General features: G+C 32.8%; 1 protein-coding gene and 1 long non-coding RNA gene across 8 annotated transcripts in view; both read left to right on the forward strand.

Moving 5' to 3' along the window:
- Nucleotides 1-14,254, forward strand: part of LOC100645544 (myc box-dependent-interacting protein 1) — a 132,590-nt gene that overhangs the window by 107,904 nt on the left and 10,432 nt on the right. For all 7 annotated transcript variants that reach the window (XM_012318902.3, XM_048409627.1, XM_048409625.1 and 4 more), the window contains one exon: nucleotides 3,536-3,671. In XM_012318902.3, coding sequence (XP_012174292.2) covers nucleotides 3,536-3,671 — 136 coding nt within the window. The remainder of the gene's footprint in view (nucleotides 1-3,535; nucleotides 3,672-14,254) is intronic.
- LOC125385853 lies at nucleotides 3,695-4,842 on the forward strand. Its single transcript, XR_007225552.1, has 2 exons — nucleotides 3,695-4,122; nucleotides 4,200-4,842. It is a non-coding gene; the product is annotated as an uncharacterized LOC125385853 (long non-coding RNA).

The following is a 14,254-nucleotide window of genomic DNA, read 5'->3' on the forward strand; positions in this document are numbered from 1 at the left end:
TACCGTGGTTGGTTAATACGACGAATGATCGAATAATCAAATAATTTGTTAATCTGTGCGAAGTGTGTGCTGATAAATATCTCGTAGCTTCTATGTTACATGTGAAATTCGCTTCAAATTTTACCGACAGAATCGCGTTTCGTTTATTCTCATCACTGTTAGTGAAATTTCAAGATGTGTCGCGCTATCACACAAGAAGTTTCTACAAGTGCCCGAACGCTTTCCTCAATCGCTGTATATATAAATTTAAAAAACAGGCGAAGTATTGTCGAGCACGAAAATACAGAAGAAAGAAAATTTAGAAAATTACAGTAGAATGAAAAAATGTTATCTTTCGCAAATCGACAACATCGGAAACGATCTTAACTTTGTAATAGAAACAAGTTGCAATAACAAACGCAGTCTGTGTCGAACACAAAAATACAGGAAACAGGGAATTTTCAAAATTACAGTAGAATGAAAAAATCTTATCTCTTGCAAATCGAGAACATCGGAAACGATGTTAAGTTTACAATAGAAACGAGTACACGTTGATCCATAACGTTATCTGTTATACTATTTTACACAATTTATATTATTTTACACAATTTAATTATATTTACTATAGTAAGAAAAAATTGCATCTGTCGTTTATGATTTAAAAATCTCTGTGTAACCGGCAATTTACAAAATACATGTATATTAATCTTGCGAAAAAATTTCTTTCCACGCTCTACGAGTTACCGGATTAGAAACAAATTTTTCTACGAACCGTTAAACGTTACAGATATTAGGCTACATAGCAAACACTATATACTAAGCTATACGCGCATAACGCGTAATTTCAGACAATTGTTAATTGTCAAAAGAGCTTGTTAAAAGAAAGAAATACATTTTTTATTGATCGTTTGGTATTTTTCGTTCGCGCTATATATTATTCATACTCGACAGATAGCACGGTATAACAGTCGGTGCATAATTAATACGCGTTCTGGAGGATCGGCGCGGTCACGAAACGTTTGTTTGCCCGATACCACTGTCGTGTTTTATTCTTCGTATTCGCTTCCACCAAATCATCCTACAGCTCTAACGTCTAACGTGACTTTCAATTCGTTTGAAAATACGAGCTGCCATTCATCTTTGTTCAGCATTAAGCGTAATAGACGCTAAATTGCAGCAGCCTCGCAATTACCTTGTCACTCGTACCCTACACACTGCGCGATCCATTGGCGTTCATGAAGATTCGTATTGAAGCGAGCCGTGATAAGGGGATCTTTATGAAGATGCAGCGAATTACTCGTGAACCGTTTCAAATTCGCCATCAAAGTCGGCCTCGATTCAAATTTCCTCCGCGAGGCGAGCCATCGCCATCGCCGATGTTTCCTCGACACTGTACGACGCATTGGCGGTCCGCTGCTTTGTGAATTTCACGACGTGCGATCGTTTGCTTGCCAGACTTGTGACAGACGTCGAGTCTGGGCAGAATATTTGTACGCAGAGTGCGATAACGTTGTTAGTCGCAGCTTTCGAAATGACACGCGTACGAGGAAGATGCAAGTTCGTTCATCGTTTGAGTCTCAGGGATCTTTGAAAAAACAGGGTTGAAAAATGCCAAACAGCACGATGGCGTTAATCGTAACACTAGAACTACCGATAGTTAACACGAAGCTATTTCTACTAAAACCAGCCAAAATGACTGGTCTTTAAAAAATACGTAATAATAGAATATTTTTATATTTGTTGTTTTATTACTTTCTTACAGAAGCAATTCCATGTTACGTAGTACGTTTTTGGTATTATTAATCTATCCGGGACCATGATCCCTAAACGAGGATTGGCACATTTATAGAATTGTAGAACCAGTCGTTTTGACTGCTGTGGTATTTCTAGCGTTAGCATCCAGCGATTTAGCGATCGATCCGGAATTTTCCTAATAAGTGATATCGTCATATCGAATAATACGCAGCAAAAATTTTCAAAACGTGTGGCAAGTTGTACAAAACGAGGAAACTGGTTAATTGGGGTTCGATAAACAAATTACAGCACCTTTTACACTTTGACAAGTACCAGTCATTTTAACTGGTATTGGTATAAGCAGCCTTGATACAAAATTATTTTCAGTTTGAATACATAAAAAACAAAATAAAATTTATTATATTATTCTTTTAGTTATCGTTGCGAAAATCATTACATCATTGCGGAAAAAATATAACATGAAGTAGGAATTTTAAAATAAAATTGTAAAACCAGTCAATTTGGCTGGTGTGGTAGTTCTAGTGTTAATTGACTGCGAAGAGAAACAAGCGGCGCAATAGCGCTCGTCATATTTGTTATTTTTATGAAATACATCTATATTGTTATATATGCGTATTATTAGTTTATGAATATCTCGAGTTTGTTCAATAAAAATTATTGAGAAGATAACAATGAAATAGAAAATACCGTCAGTCGTCCGTAGCGTTCAAACGTACTGCGACTTTTCCACACGAAATCTAAACAGCGTGGTCGCGCTGTTTCGCACTCAAACGGTTAAAGACGAAGAAGAACATAATTGGTAAAAACGAATGAGAGAGAGTACGGAAGAAGGAAACTGGATACAAGATGATATTTTTGCGTTCGTATCCATCTCGTTTCCTCGCGTGCACCGAATTAAGGGGTTGTCCTGAATTAGAATATTCTGAAACAGCGTCTTTTTGTGATTTTTTTTAGAAGGGAAAGAAAGAAATGAAGTTATTGAATTTTGAGGTATGGTTTTATATATATTTAAGGAATACAAAAAAATTTTTTTTAAAGTAAAAAGATAAATTATAATAGATTTCTAAGCCTATTTCATGTCTTGTCGTTGCAGGGCGGGAAAGATCCAGGTCGTACTTCTTGACTGAAACAAAAAACCAAAAAAGGATTAAATTATTACATATTTTTCTTCTGGGTGAACCAAACAACGGCAAAAAAAAATCTTATTTAAATAATTGTTATAGCACCTTAAAGTTTATTTTCTTTAAAAGAACACTTTTTTTAAACCGGCCAAAATTTTTAATTTCACATTTCTTTCTGCCGTTGTTTAGTTCATCCAGAAGAAAAATATATAACAATTTAATCCTTTTTTGGTTTTTTGTTTCCGCCAAGAATTACGAGGTGGATCTTTCCCGCCGATTGAAGACTGCAGCAACAAGACGCCCATGAAATAGGTTTAAAAATCTGTTATAATTCTTTTCTTTACTTCAAAAAAAATTTTTTTGTATTCGTTAAATATATATAAAACCATACCTCAAAATTCAATAACTTCGTTTCTTTCTTTCCCTTCTAAAAAAATCACAAAAAAGCACTGTTTTAGAACATTCTAATTTAGGACAATCCCATAAATTGGAACCGATTATCCTATGCGTCATGATTTATTATATATAGCAACTTGAAACGATTATTGGCATTGTATCGAGATGTCTTCGATTGTACTTTGTATATATTTTTCGCGATTTTGGAAAGTCAGCGTGCTACGACTAAAACGATGCGTGAAGAGTTTAGCGCTTATGGTACAAACTGTTCTTTCTCGTTGCAGTTTCTTCAGAATTTGGGCAAAGTGGATAGGACCGCTGATGACATATTCGACGAACATCTGCAGAATTTCATGAGACAGCAAAATGCCGCGAACAGATTGCAAAAAGAGTTCAACAATTACATCAGGTGTGTTCGAGGTAAGTCGATCGAAGATAAATCAAATTAAAACACCTATTCTATGATTTATATGAACATACGACATTACAAGTTAAACAAACGACAATATTTTAAATCTGTTAACATCAGTTTGCATGGAAGAGGATGCTCGTTAAATTCAAGCGAGTAAAAATTGCGGCAAACAATTAACGATAGATGCATCGTGTGTTCGATGATTAAAATATCGAAGCGATTGCGTTCTTTTTTTTTTAAATTTCAGTCGTTATTTTATGCACGCGTGAAATATTGCCGATACTGTGTTACGCATCTGCTGTGAACTGCAGCAGGCAGTAAAGCCGATAAACCAAACATTTGCAGCAAATGCGTATACAAATTATCAGATCTGCGCGAGAAGCGAGCCGTGACCTTGGTTTTCTCTGACCCAGTCCGCCTCGTTCAAACCTACCGTCTTAATGATAATCTGTCGAACAGGTACATTTTTAACTTAGTAAATCTGCAGAGAATTGAAGCACTGCTACTCCTACAGCTACGAAATGTGAATGTTGCAGATCGTTACATCGATCTCGTATACGTATAACTGGGATTTCTTTGCTCAGCTGACAAGAGAAACTCCAGTTGGTCATCATTTTTGATCATAGTCTACAAATTGATAATTAATAATCCATATAAAATTGTTTTCATTTTAATACAGTGATATAATAATGCGATATTATGGTGCGACGATAGGTAAATGAAATTAGAATTAGATAATATAATTACATCGCATGGTTAATAGACATATTAATTATTATACATTGTTACTATGATATTAAATATACTTACGATTACGATGTTATAATATATAATGATTATGTGATTAATACATAGATAAGGTTGTAATACCAATGAGTCGGATTTTCCGCTATATTTAATTACGTATTATTTATTAACGTAATGAACAATGATCTCTGTTATAGTTTTATAGTACGGTTCTCTAAAATAAATAAATAAACTATGATATTAAATATACTTACAATTACAATGTTATAATATATAATGATTATGTGATTAATACATAGATCAAGGTTGTAATACCAATGAGTCGGATTTTCCGCTATATTTAATTACGTATTATTTATTAACGTATATGAACAATGATCGCTGTTATAGTTTTATAATACGGTTTTCTAAAATAAATTGATTTATTCCGTTGATCTTTCATTTCACGAAACGTAACGACTCAATAGAGGTCCATTTATCTAAACGAAATTTTATTTAACGTCCGATTGACCCAAATTTTGCCGGTTGATTCGTTCGAGTTTGAACCTGAGCTGCTATTATACGAAGGAAAAATAGTAGCGGGGATAATTGGCGAGTTCCTATTATATGAACTGTAATTATGTAAACTGTTTGTCCGCCGACAAGTTCAGATAAAGTTGCAGTTCTACCGCAAGGACAGAACGCAGTCACTTGGTTCAAAAAATACCGACAAAGTAAAAGTGGAGTTGAGATTATTCAAGAAATGTCAAAGTACTTTTGTAGAATAAATTCTGCATAATTTTCTGCTGAAAAATAAATAGTCGAAGGATTCTCTTTTGAATCATGCTTATCGAAGTAATCGTTTACGGCCTTGATTCGCGTCGAAGCTTGCATTACAAGTTACCCGAAATAGCATAACCGGTGAACTAGATTCCGCAGCAATACGAGAACCGTTTTTCCTATAGCGAATATAAATCAGTTTCGATTAACTCAAAACTGGTATTACGAAAGTCTTTGACGTGTTTCTAAACGCTGACTCATAATCGTAAAACGCTGTCACTGGATGTTATCATGGAAGTCTGACGCGCATACTACGTGCTTATGTTTATTATTTTATTTTTCATTTACAACGAACAGATGTTAAATGCTTGGAGACGTATCCATGTGCTACTCTTGCTAACAGTCTCAGTAAATATTTGAAAGTACAGTTGTAATGCAATTGTAACTTCACTTTTTCAACGAATTTTTTTTTTTTTTTTTTAACTAATAACGTAGAAGTATGGATTGCTATACAATAAAGTTTGAAAAACTAAAGGTCTTTTCGATGGAACATTGAATTTTATTCGTAAAAGAATCGCCAGGTTGCAAGTTGCACACCGTGCTCTAGTGGTTCCAAAAAGATTGTAGCAATCCAACAGTCTTGCTAAAAATTATTTTGACATTTGAAAGATAATATGTGCGATGAATAATGTCCCATCCCAGACTCATGCAGATTAACGTAATCCCTGTCCCAGTTGATAACTATATACATACTTTTAAACATGATTGATAGCGATGGTAGGCTGAAATTCAGCAAAATGTTCAAAGGATATATTAAAAAATATCTCTATATGCTATTCATTTTAAAGTAACTAAACAGAAAAGAATATAATATATACTTTTCTTATATATATGATTGATAGTGATGGTAGACTAAAATTGAGCAAAATGATTAAAGAGAGACATTAAGAAATATCTTTATATTCTATTCATTTTAAAGTAACTAAACAGGAAAGCATGTGATATATACTTTTCTTATATATATGATTGATAGTGATGGTAGACTGAAATTTAACAAAATGGTTCAAAAGGGATATTAAAAAATATCTGAATATTCTATTCATTTTAAAGTAACTAAACAGAAAAGCATGTGATATATACTTTTCTTATATATATGATTGATAGTGATGGTAAACTGAAATTGTGCAAAATGATTAAAGAAAGACATTAAAAAATATCTCTATATGTTATTCATTTTAAAGTAACTAAACAGAAAAGCATGTAATATATACTTTTCTTATATGTATGATTGATAGCGATGGCAGACTGAAATTTAGCAAAATGGTTCAAAAGATACATTAAAAAATATCTCTATAGTCTATTCATTTTAAAGTAACTAAACAGAAAATCCTGTAATATATACTTTTCTTATACATATGATAATAAGGAGAATTATATATGAATTTTATTATACATACTTTAATTATAAATATTATATTTATACTATATTCTATTATATTTTAATTATATACTAAATATGTATAATAACATATTATTAGCCAGAGTATAGATCCAAGATGCTAAAAGTTAGAAACCTAGAAAGATGCAGACTCTTGAATTTGAAAGGTGTTTTGACGTACCTGCGTGTAGGTAATTTTGGATCGTCACCAGTATTTGTTAATATCGTGTAAGACAATTTTTTAACGTGATTGCATCGTACGTTTTTGACAACTATTCATTGGTATATTATTTAAATCACGTATGCGTGTGTAGCGAGCACGTTTTTCTGAAGAACCATAATCACTTGACCTAATATGGAAATCAAGGACGCTTGTCTATGTGTATAAGCCTTGCACTTCAACGAATTTCACGATACTATCGGACAGCGAATTTTTCTGCAAATCCATATTCCTATATGGGAAGATCTGTGCTGCCAATAGATGGATATTTTATATTGTATATTTTTGCATATCGTAACGAGTTCTGGTTCAAGGAAGAGGAGAGGAGATTGCCTTGTATGGAAAATGCTGGGAAGCGTTGTATAGAGGACTTGTTCAAGCACTGGAAGGAGGAATGTTAAACGATAGACAGAATGAATTTGAGGGTCGAGGAAATTCTGGAAGAAAATGCAAATATGTAAGCAATAAGGTGGTTGCGGAGAATAGAGAGGAAGTAGGAGAACAGGAAGAAAGACGTGAATAGAGAGAAGTAGAAGCAGAAGACGAGTGTGGAGAAACATACAATTATTTCAAATATAAATGCAAATATATAATAAATAAAGTACAAGTAAAAAGAAAGAGATAGGCAATGGATGAATGGATGAAGTGTAACCAGGAGAAGGTTTACATAATGACAAAGCATTTAGAAATAAAGTCGATGGATAACCAAAGGATTGATGTAGTTTTATGCTACTATAGTTCTTTGTATGTTTAGTGTTAGTTTTGCTTCATATTGTGTGTAAATTATACGAAACTGAATTTAATATCTACTCCAACAGGTTGAAATAAATAAATACCGCGTGCATTCCGCGTTTTACCCTTAGTTTTACTATACATTAAATTAAAATATAAATACCTTTATATATTTAAATAACTATAAATTAAATTTACTATAAATTAAATTAAAATATAAATACTAAAAGAAATATAAATAAAATATCCAAAGTAAAGTGCTAAACTATTTACAATAGTTATGAGATTAGTGAAAGAAAATAAATGAGAAAGATGCTCATTTAGTTTCTGTTTCTTAAACGAGGTACAGAAATATTTAAATTTGCATAAATATCCGGGGTCGATTCACCTGTACCTTTAAATTTACTATAAATTAAATTAAGATATAAATATAAGAAAATTTATAGAACACACGTGAAATATGCAAAAATATATAAAATATCCAAAGTAAAGTGCTAAACTATTTATAATAGTTATGAGATTAATAAAAGAAAATAAATGAGAAGGATGCTCTTTTAGTTTCTGTTTCTTTAACGAGGTACAGAAATATTTAAATTCGCATAAATATCCGCGGTCGATTCGCAACAAACAGCCTAATTACAAATGTTTGCATCCTTGTTTATGCAGCGATCTTTTTCATTCCTCTTGGTCGCTGAAAACGACACGAGAAACGATTTTCGCATTATCGATAGCCATATAACGCGATTCTATCGGAATACAACGACCTCCAACCTTTTACCCGAGTTTGCTCTGGTCGAATCAATTTCTCTCGTAGGGTTATTCACCTGGCGAGGTAAATCGCCTCGTAAAATCAAACGTTTCGAGCTGTGTGGTCCAAATTGTCTGCTATATATCTCTGATAGTCGTAGCCTGGAGAAAGTCAATTTCTGTACAACTGTGCGTACGTACTATGCCGCTTGAAAAAGCCGTGTCGAGTACTCGGTTTCGTAGGGTTGCGTACGTTTCACAGGTGAATGAGGGCTGGATGAATAACGCAGACATTGAATAACGACCGTACTTTCTGCGCAGGCCCTACGCAATACTCGTAGCAACGTCAATCGTTGAGAGAAACGGCCCTGATTTTAACTGCGTGTCTCGCATCTCTGGACGAGATATCTCGCGACACTACGGCCAGACATCTCGCGTCTGTTTTCCAATATTTCTGGCCGAATATGATTTTTTACAATTCGGTTGATTTTTATGCGTTTATGGTAAATTTCAAAAATGCAAGAGTATAGAAAACGTACATAATAATAGAGAAATGTATAAGATATCCACTGCGCTAGTGGATACTTGGTATGACACCTAGCAGGAAAAATAAATTTCTGTAATAAGTATTTTAAATTCTATTCGCAAAAATATGCATTTGCTTAGATATCCGCGCTCCGCTTACATTTCTCTGTAACATTTCCTCTGTTCGGTGTCACTATAACTGCTAAATCCATCAAAATATATATTTTGATTATATATACATTTATGTATTATTATTAATGGTTATACAGTGGCTAAATGATCATACGTTTTTTTAATTTTGTGGTTATTCATGCAGCAAGTGTTTTCACGAATATTAAAGTTAGCTTTTATTAAGATACAGTAGCATTTTATTTCTGTATGAATTTAGCAGGGAATAGGCAGATTCGTGTAACAAAAGTCAACTTAATCAACTTGCAATTAGTCAACGTAAGCCCTATGGAATAGTTCAGTTAATATTAATGGGAGTTTGGTCCATATGAGTAGATTGCACCAAACATTTGATCATAAATACGCGATATTGTTTCAAACTGGAGAATTTTGAAGTAGATTTTCGATCACGATAATTGCTAATTAATTGGACTCGATTCTTTAAGCAAGGATTCACGCGTGACAATTTTTATAAATATTTCCTAGACTGCATACTAGTCATACGAGACCAGAGCTTTTTAATAATAAATGTAATTCTAGTTATGTAAATGTAAAGTTAGTAAATGTAATATAATCAGTAAATAGCATAAATAAAAAATTTATAAAAACTACTTGATGTTGTTACACAAGAATCATTTTAAATATATATTTTGTAACAATATATAGTATAGAACGATGAATTTGAACAATTGATACAACGTTCATAGTAACATGAAATTAATCGAATGTTTTGTAGAGAATAACACGAATAAAATAAAGTATGAGAAGTACATATTATCGTTTAAATAGCAATGAGTAATACTGATCATTTATTTCACCATACAACTTTAATTATGATCATCAATGTACCTGTACAATAGTACAAGTATAATAGTACTTGTACAATAGTATTGTACAATAGTACTTGTACAATAGTATTGTAAAATAGTACAAGTATAATAGTACTTGTACAATAGTATTGTACAATAGTACTTGTACAATAGTATTGTACAATAGTATTGTAAAATAGTACAAGTACAATAGTACTTGTACAATAGTATTGTACAATAGTACAAGCACAATAGTACTTGTACAATAGTATTGTACAATAGTACAATATTTGATATTTTGTTTTGAACATTTTGTGTACATTTTTCTACTAAATTATTAGATATTACTATTTATTTTATTATTATAATTATTAGATATTATCTATTAACTTTTTCTCCTCTAATTTCTCCAAAAATATCTCGGGTACTAACTTATTACTCGGGTACTACTAAATTATTAGATATTACTATTTATTTTATTATTATAATTATTAGATATTATCTATTAACTTTTTCTCCTCTAATTTCTCCAAAAATATCTCGGGTACTAACTTCTGTTTTTACTGTAATCCACATATGTGCAATCTATCGTACAATAATAATCAGCGCAGGCTGTGATGATTCAAATTGACAGGAACGTGTACGCTAAATAACGTATCGCTATGATATTATTTAGCTCGTGTCGCTAAATCTATATGATAGTCGTAGAAAGTAATTTTTGTCCAAAAACTTATGAACGAAGTATCTCGTATTATTGCAACAAAAAAAAAACCGTGGAAAATGTTTCGTTTATAGCAGAAACGACATCGAGTAAGAAAATATATCTTATGCGTAGATGCGAAAAGTTTAATTATGCTGTTTCGAAATACTCGTCGATTGGAAATATACATGTTGTCATCTGGCTGATCGTCGCTAAGATGATTCACGTGTTTGTTGCTCGTCGCTCTTAAGTCGTCTTTTCCAACTGACGATAGCAAAACGAAGAATTCTGTATTACAACGAAATACAAATTGTGACATGTAAATAGAGTAATATACATGCGCAATGAAATTTTAAAAAACGCTGAAATATTTTAAGTTACGTTCGAAAGGATTCGCAAAAGTATGAAGTTGAGAACTGTTGGGTTATCAAAAGAGAATAATACGCTGACATCTGCTTAACCTTGCGTGGTCGCAGATTTAATACGTTCGAGTATTCCCGAAGAGCGCTGGGAAACTGAGGATTAAATTTTCAAACGAAGACCTACGTTCTTTTATCGCACATTCTTGCAGCTAACGTCGCAGAACGTCTTCCATTTCCCATTACCTAAACATAGATACGCGCGTTTTTCACAGAAGCTATTCCAACGTATGAATTTTCAACGATGATATCACAGATCATTGATAAAAAATCTATTTGCATTGATAAAGATTACGAATGTATAAGGTACGTTCAACGAGTTTGGAAAGTCGGAGCTCGTGGTGCACAGGAGGTCAGTGAATTGTAACACAAACGTTAGATCTAATCTTTAATCCTTTACACTTCTATGTCGAGTCCCACTCGACATTCTTTCAGTTCTACCTTTCTTTGTGACCAAACATCCTACTGAACGGCACGCACATAATACAAACAAGGCAAATGAAATACCTAGGACTCCACTTAGATACGCAACTCACATGGAAACGGCATACTAAATCAATAATAGACAAAATACAGACAAGAAGAATGCATTGACTAACAAGTCGAAAATCCAAATTAAGCATAGAAAATGAATTAAAAATATACAAAACGATCATAAAACCAATCTGGACGTGCGGAATACCACTATGATGAACAGCAGCAATGAGCCATATAAACAAAATAGAGACAATACAAGCTAAAATTCTTAGAACGATAGTAAACACCCCATGGTACGTTAGAAACGAGGACATACGGAGGGACCTGGGAATACCAACGGTCAAGGAAGAAATTAGCAGACACGCGGAAAAATACAAAGTAAGAATAACAACACATCCAAACTAGCTAGCTGCGGAAACGATCAACACCTCAAACATGAAAAGAAGACTGAAAAGGAAACACTCAGCAGACCTCACAAAGGGTATAACCTAGCAAACGCGAGGATGGTACCCCCCACTGGGGGTAGTCAAACAATTAAAAAATTCTTCCAAATGTCCAAATTGGACAAATTGAGAATGTAAAGAATTAAATAAAAAAAAAACCTTTCTTTGTGTAACGTGCGAAAGAAAAGCAGGATTGCATAGCAATAGGAAGGAAGATATATCATACACTTAAAAATTACAAAATACAACAATAGTATGAATAAAATTGGTATTTAAGTGTATTTGTTTCTTCATTTATTTATTTAAATCGACTTGCTTTTTAGTTGAAGTAAATTTCAAATAAAACACTTAAAAGCGTTGGCAGCTGCTCTGAGGTAACGAAATTGAAACAAAATTCCGAGTGCAAAGGATTAAGAAACGTTTGAATTTGAAAGGATTCTTGAAATATCGCTTTTTTCCAAGGAACCAGATAAAACGTTGTAGTGAGAGAGAAATTTATAGTGAGAGAGAAATCTACGCATGTACTCTACGTATCAGAGATATATCTTTATCGCATCGAATAAATTAACTCGCAGTAACAATGTAATTAAGAAGTAAATCTCTTAATAAATCTCGCTCAATTTCTCTACCAAAGATCAAGAGCTGTAGCAAAAAGATGGTAAATTTAGATATAAACCTACAAACTGTACGACGTTGCTAATGGCCTTGGATATTGAAGCAACGTTAAAGAGAACAGAAAAAGCGAATAAAGTAATGAGAATGAAACGCTGTTATAATTATGGGAAAGTGGAAATTTTAGAAGAAGATCGGATATTTGCAATTGTTTTGCTGTATATAAACGCTAAGAAGCAACTGCAACTTTGTCGAGTCTTGTTTAAGTTTGTCTACGTAAGTAGAAGCAGTATTATAAAAAGTCGTAACTTCGATGTTAGTCGTAGGAGTATATTAATATTATAATACTAAATACCAAATAATTTACTAACATTTCTTAGCCGTATTTCGTATAATTTTATAATCGTACGCAAGGAGCATTTGTTACGTGTTCACATATTTAGAAATGTTTCTGACTATGTAACTGAAATTGTACTTTGTCCATAGATGGAAGATATGTTTTTACCTGAAACGTTACGTATCATTCGAACAATAATTACAATTTATTATGTATATTATTATAATTATATGTCATATGATGATATTAATTTAAGAACGTATTACATATATTTTCTATATATTTCTGCCATATCGAATTCTACCGTGGCTGCAGTATATGCAACGGTTTTCAAACATATTTCATTCGCATGATCGCAATCTTCGACGACTAGTATCATTTCAGGCTGCACAAATGCTACCTATGATGGAGTAATTTACATGCAGATAAATTCAAGTAAATCACAGCGGAAACAAGTTGCATATCAAGAACGAAAGACGTGTACAGCGTCGAGCACTTTGAACTTCTTGTTTTTCTACGTCAGTGGCGTAGTCTTTCTGTTGGTGTACTCGAACGAAACTTTTCTTATTCCTATGATTTTACGTAATGTTTTATACAAAATAAATATATCGTTTGATATTTTCTTCCGCAAGGATGATGCTATGTATTTAGCATGGTATTTATATCACGTGATCGCGATTATATCAATACTTTCTCCGCTAAAATTAAATCTGTAATCAAACGTGTCACTATATCATTAAATCTACCTATCATTAAATTGATCTATAAACAGTTGGCATAGAATTATTTTTGAAGTCTGCAGTTTGAAAATTATACGCTTGGTGCTAATTTGACAGGTAAATTAAGCCTATCGGCATAATCGAGTTTGTCTACTGTTAGATCAACCGTCTATTATTAGATCTATTATTATAGCATAATTAACGTATTGACGTATTACCATGTTTAGGACAGCTGCGTTCTCCCGGTTACATTTAGCAGAATGATGCGGGCTGTTCAATTATCTCGAGTTACTTTTCCAATAACAAAATTGAACTCTCGGGAGTCTCTTGTGTTACTTTATCGATACTATGGTAAATTTAAAAATACGGTGCTTCTTGCATATCTTGTAATCTTTATGTTATATACAGTATATACAATGAATAATTATAAACTCAACGCTATTTTGAGTTTCGTCATAATATTAAAACAGAAACTGACAAAACCGCTTATGTAATTTTACATTACAATATAATGCGAAACTGAAGATACAACAAACCGAAGCTTTCTTCTTTCGAAGCTTTTTTGAAGCAATTTTCTCCTAAAATTGTGTTTTCGCTTGTGAAAATATGAACTCAACGACGTTGATTTTGTTACTTTCTCATTCGATATTTAGCGGAGTTTTCTATGTCTTTGACTATTTCATTAATCCAATTATTAGGTACACTATCCACCAACTTATTTAAACTCTCGTTTCGAACG

The sequence above is a fragment of the Bombus terrestris genome, chromosome 10, assembly GCF_910591885.1.
Source record: "Bombus terrestris chromosome 10, iyBomTerr1.2, whole genome shotgun sequence".
NCBI lineage: Eukaryota > Metazoa > Arthropoda > Insecta > Hymenoptera > Apidae > Bombus > Bombus terrestris.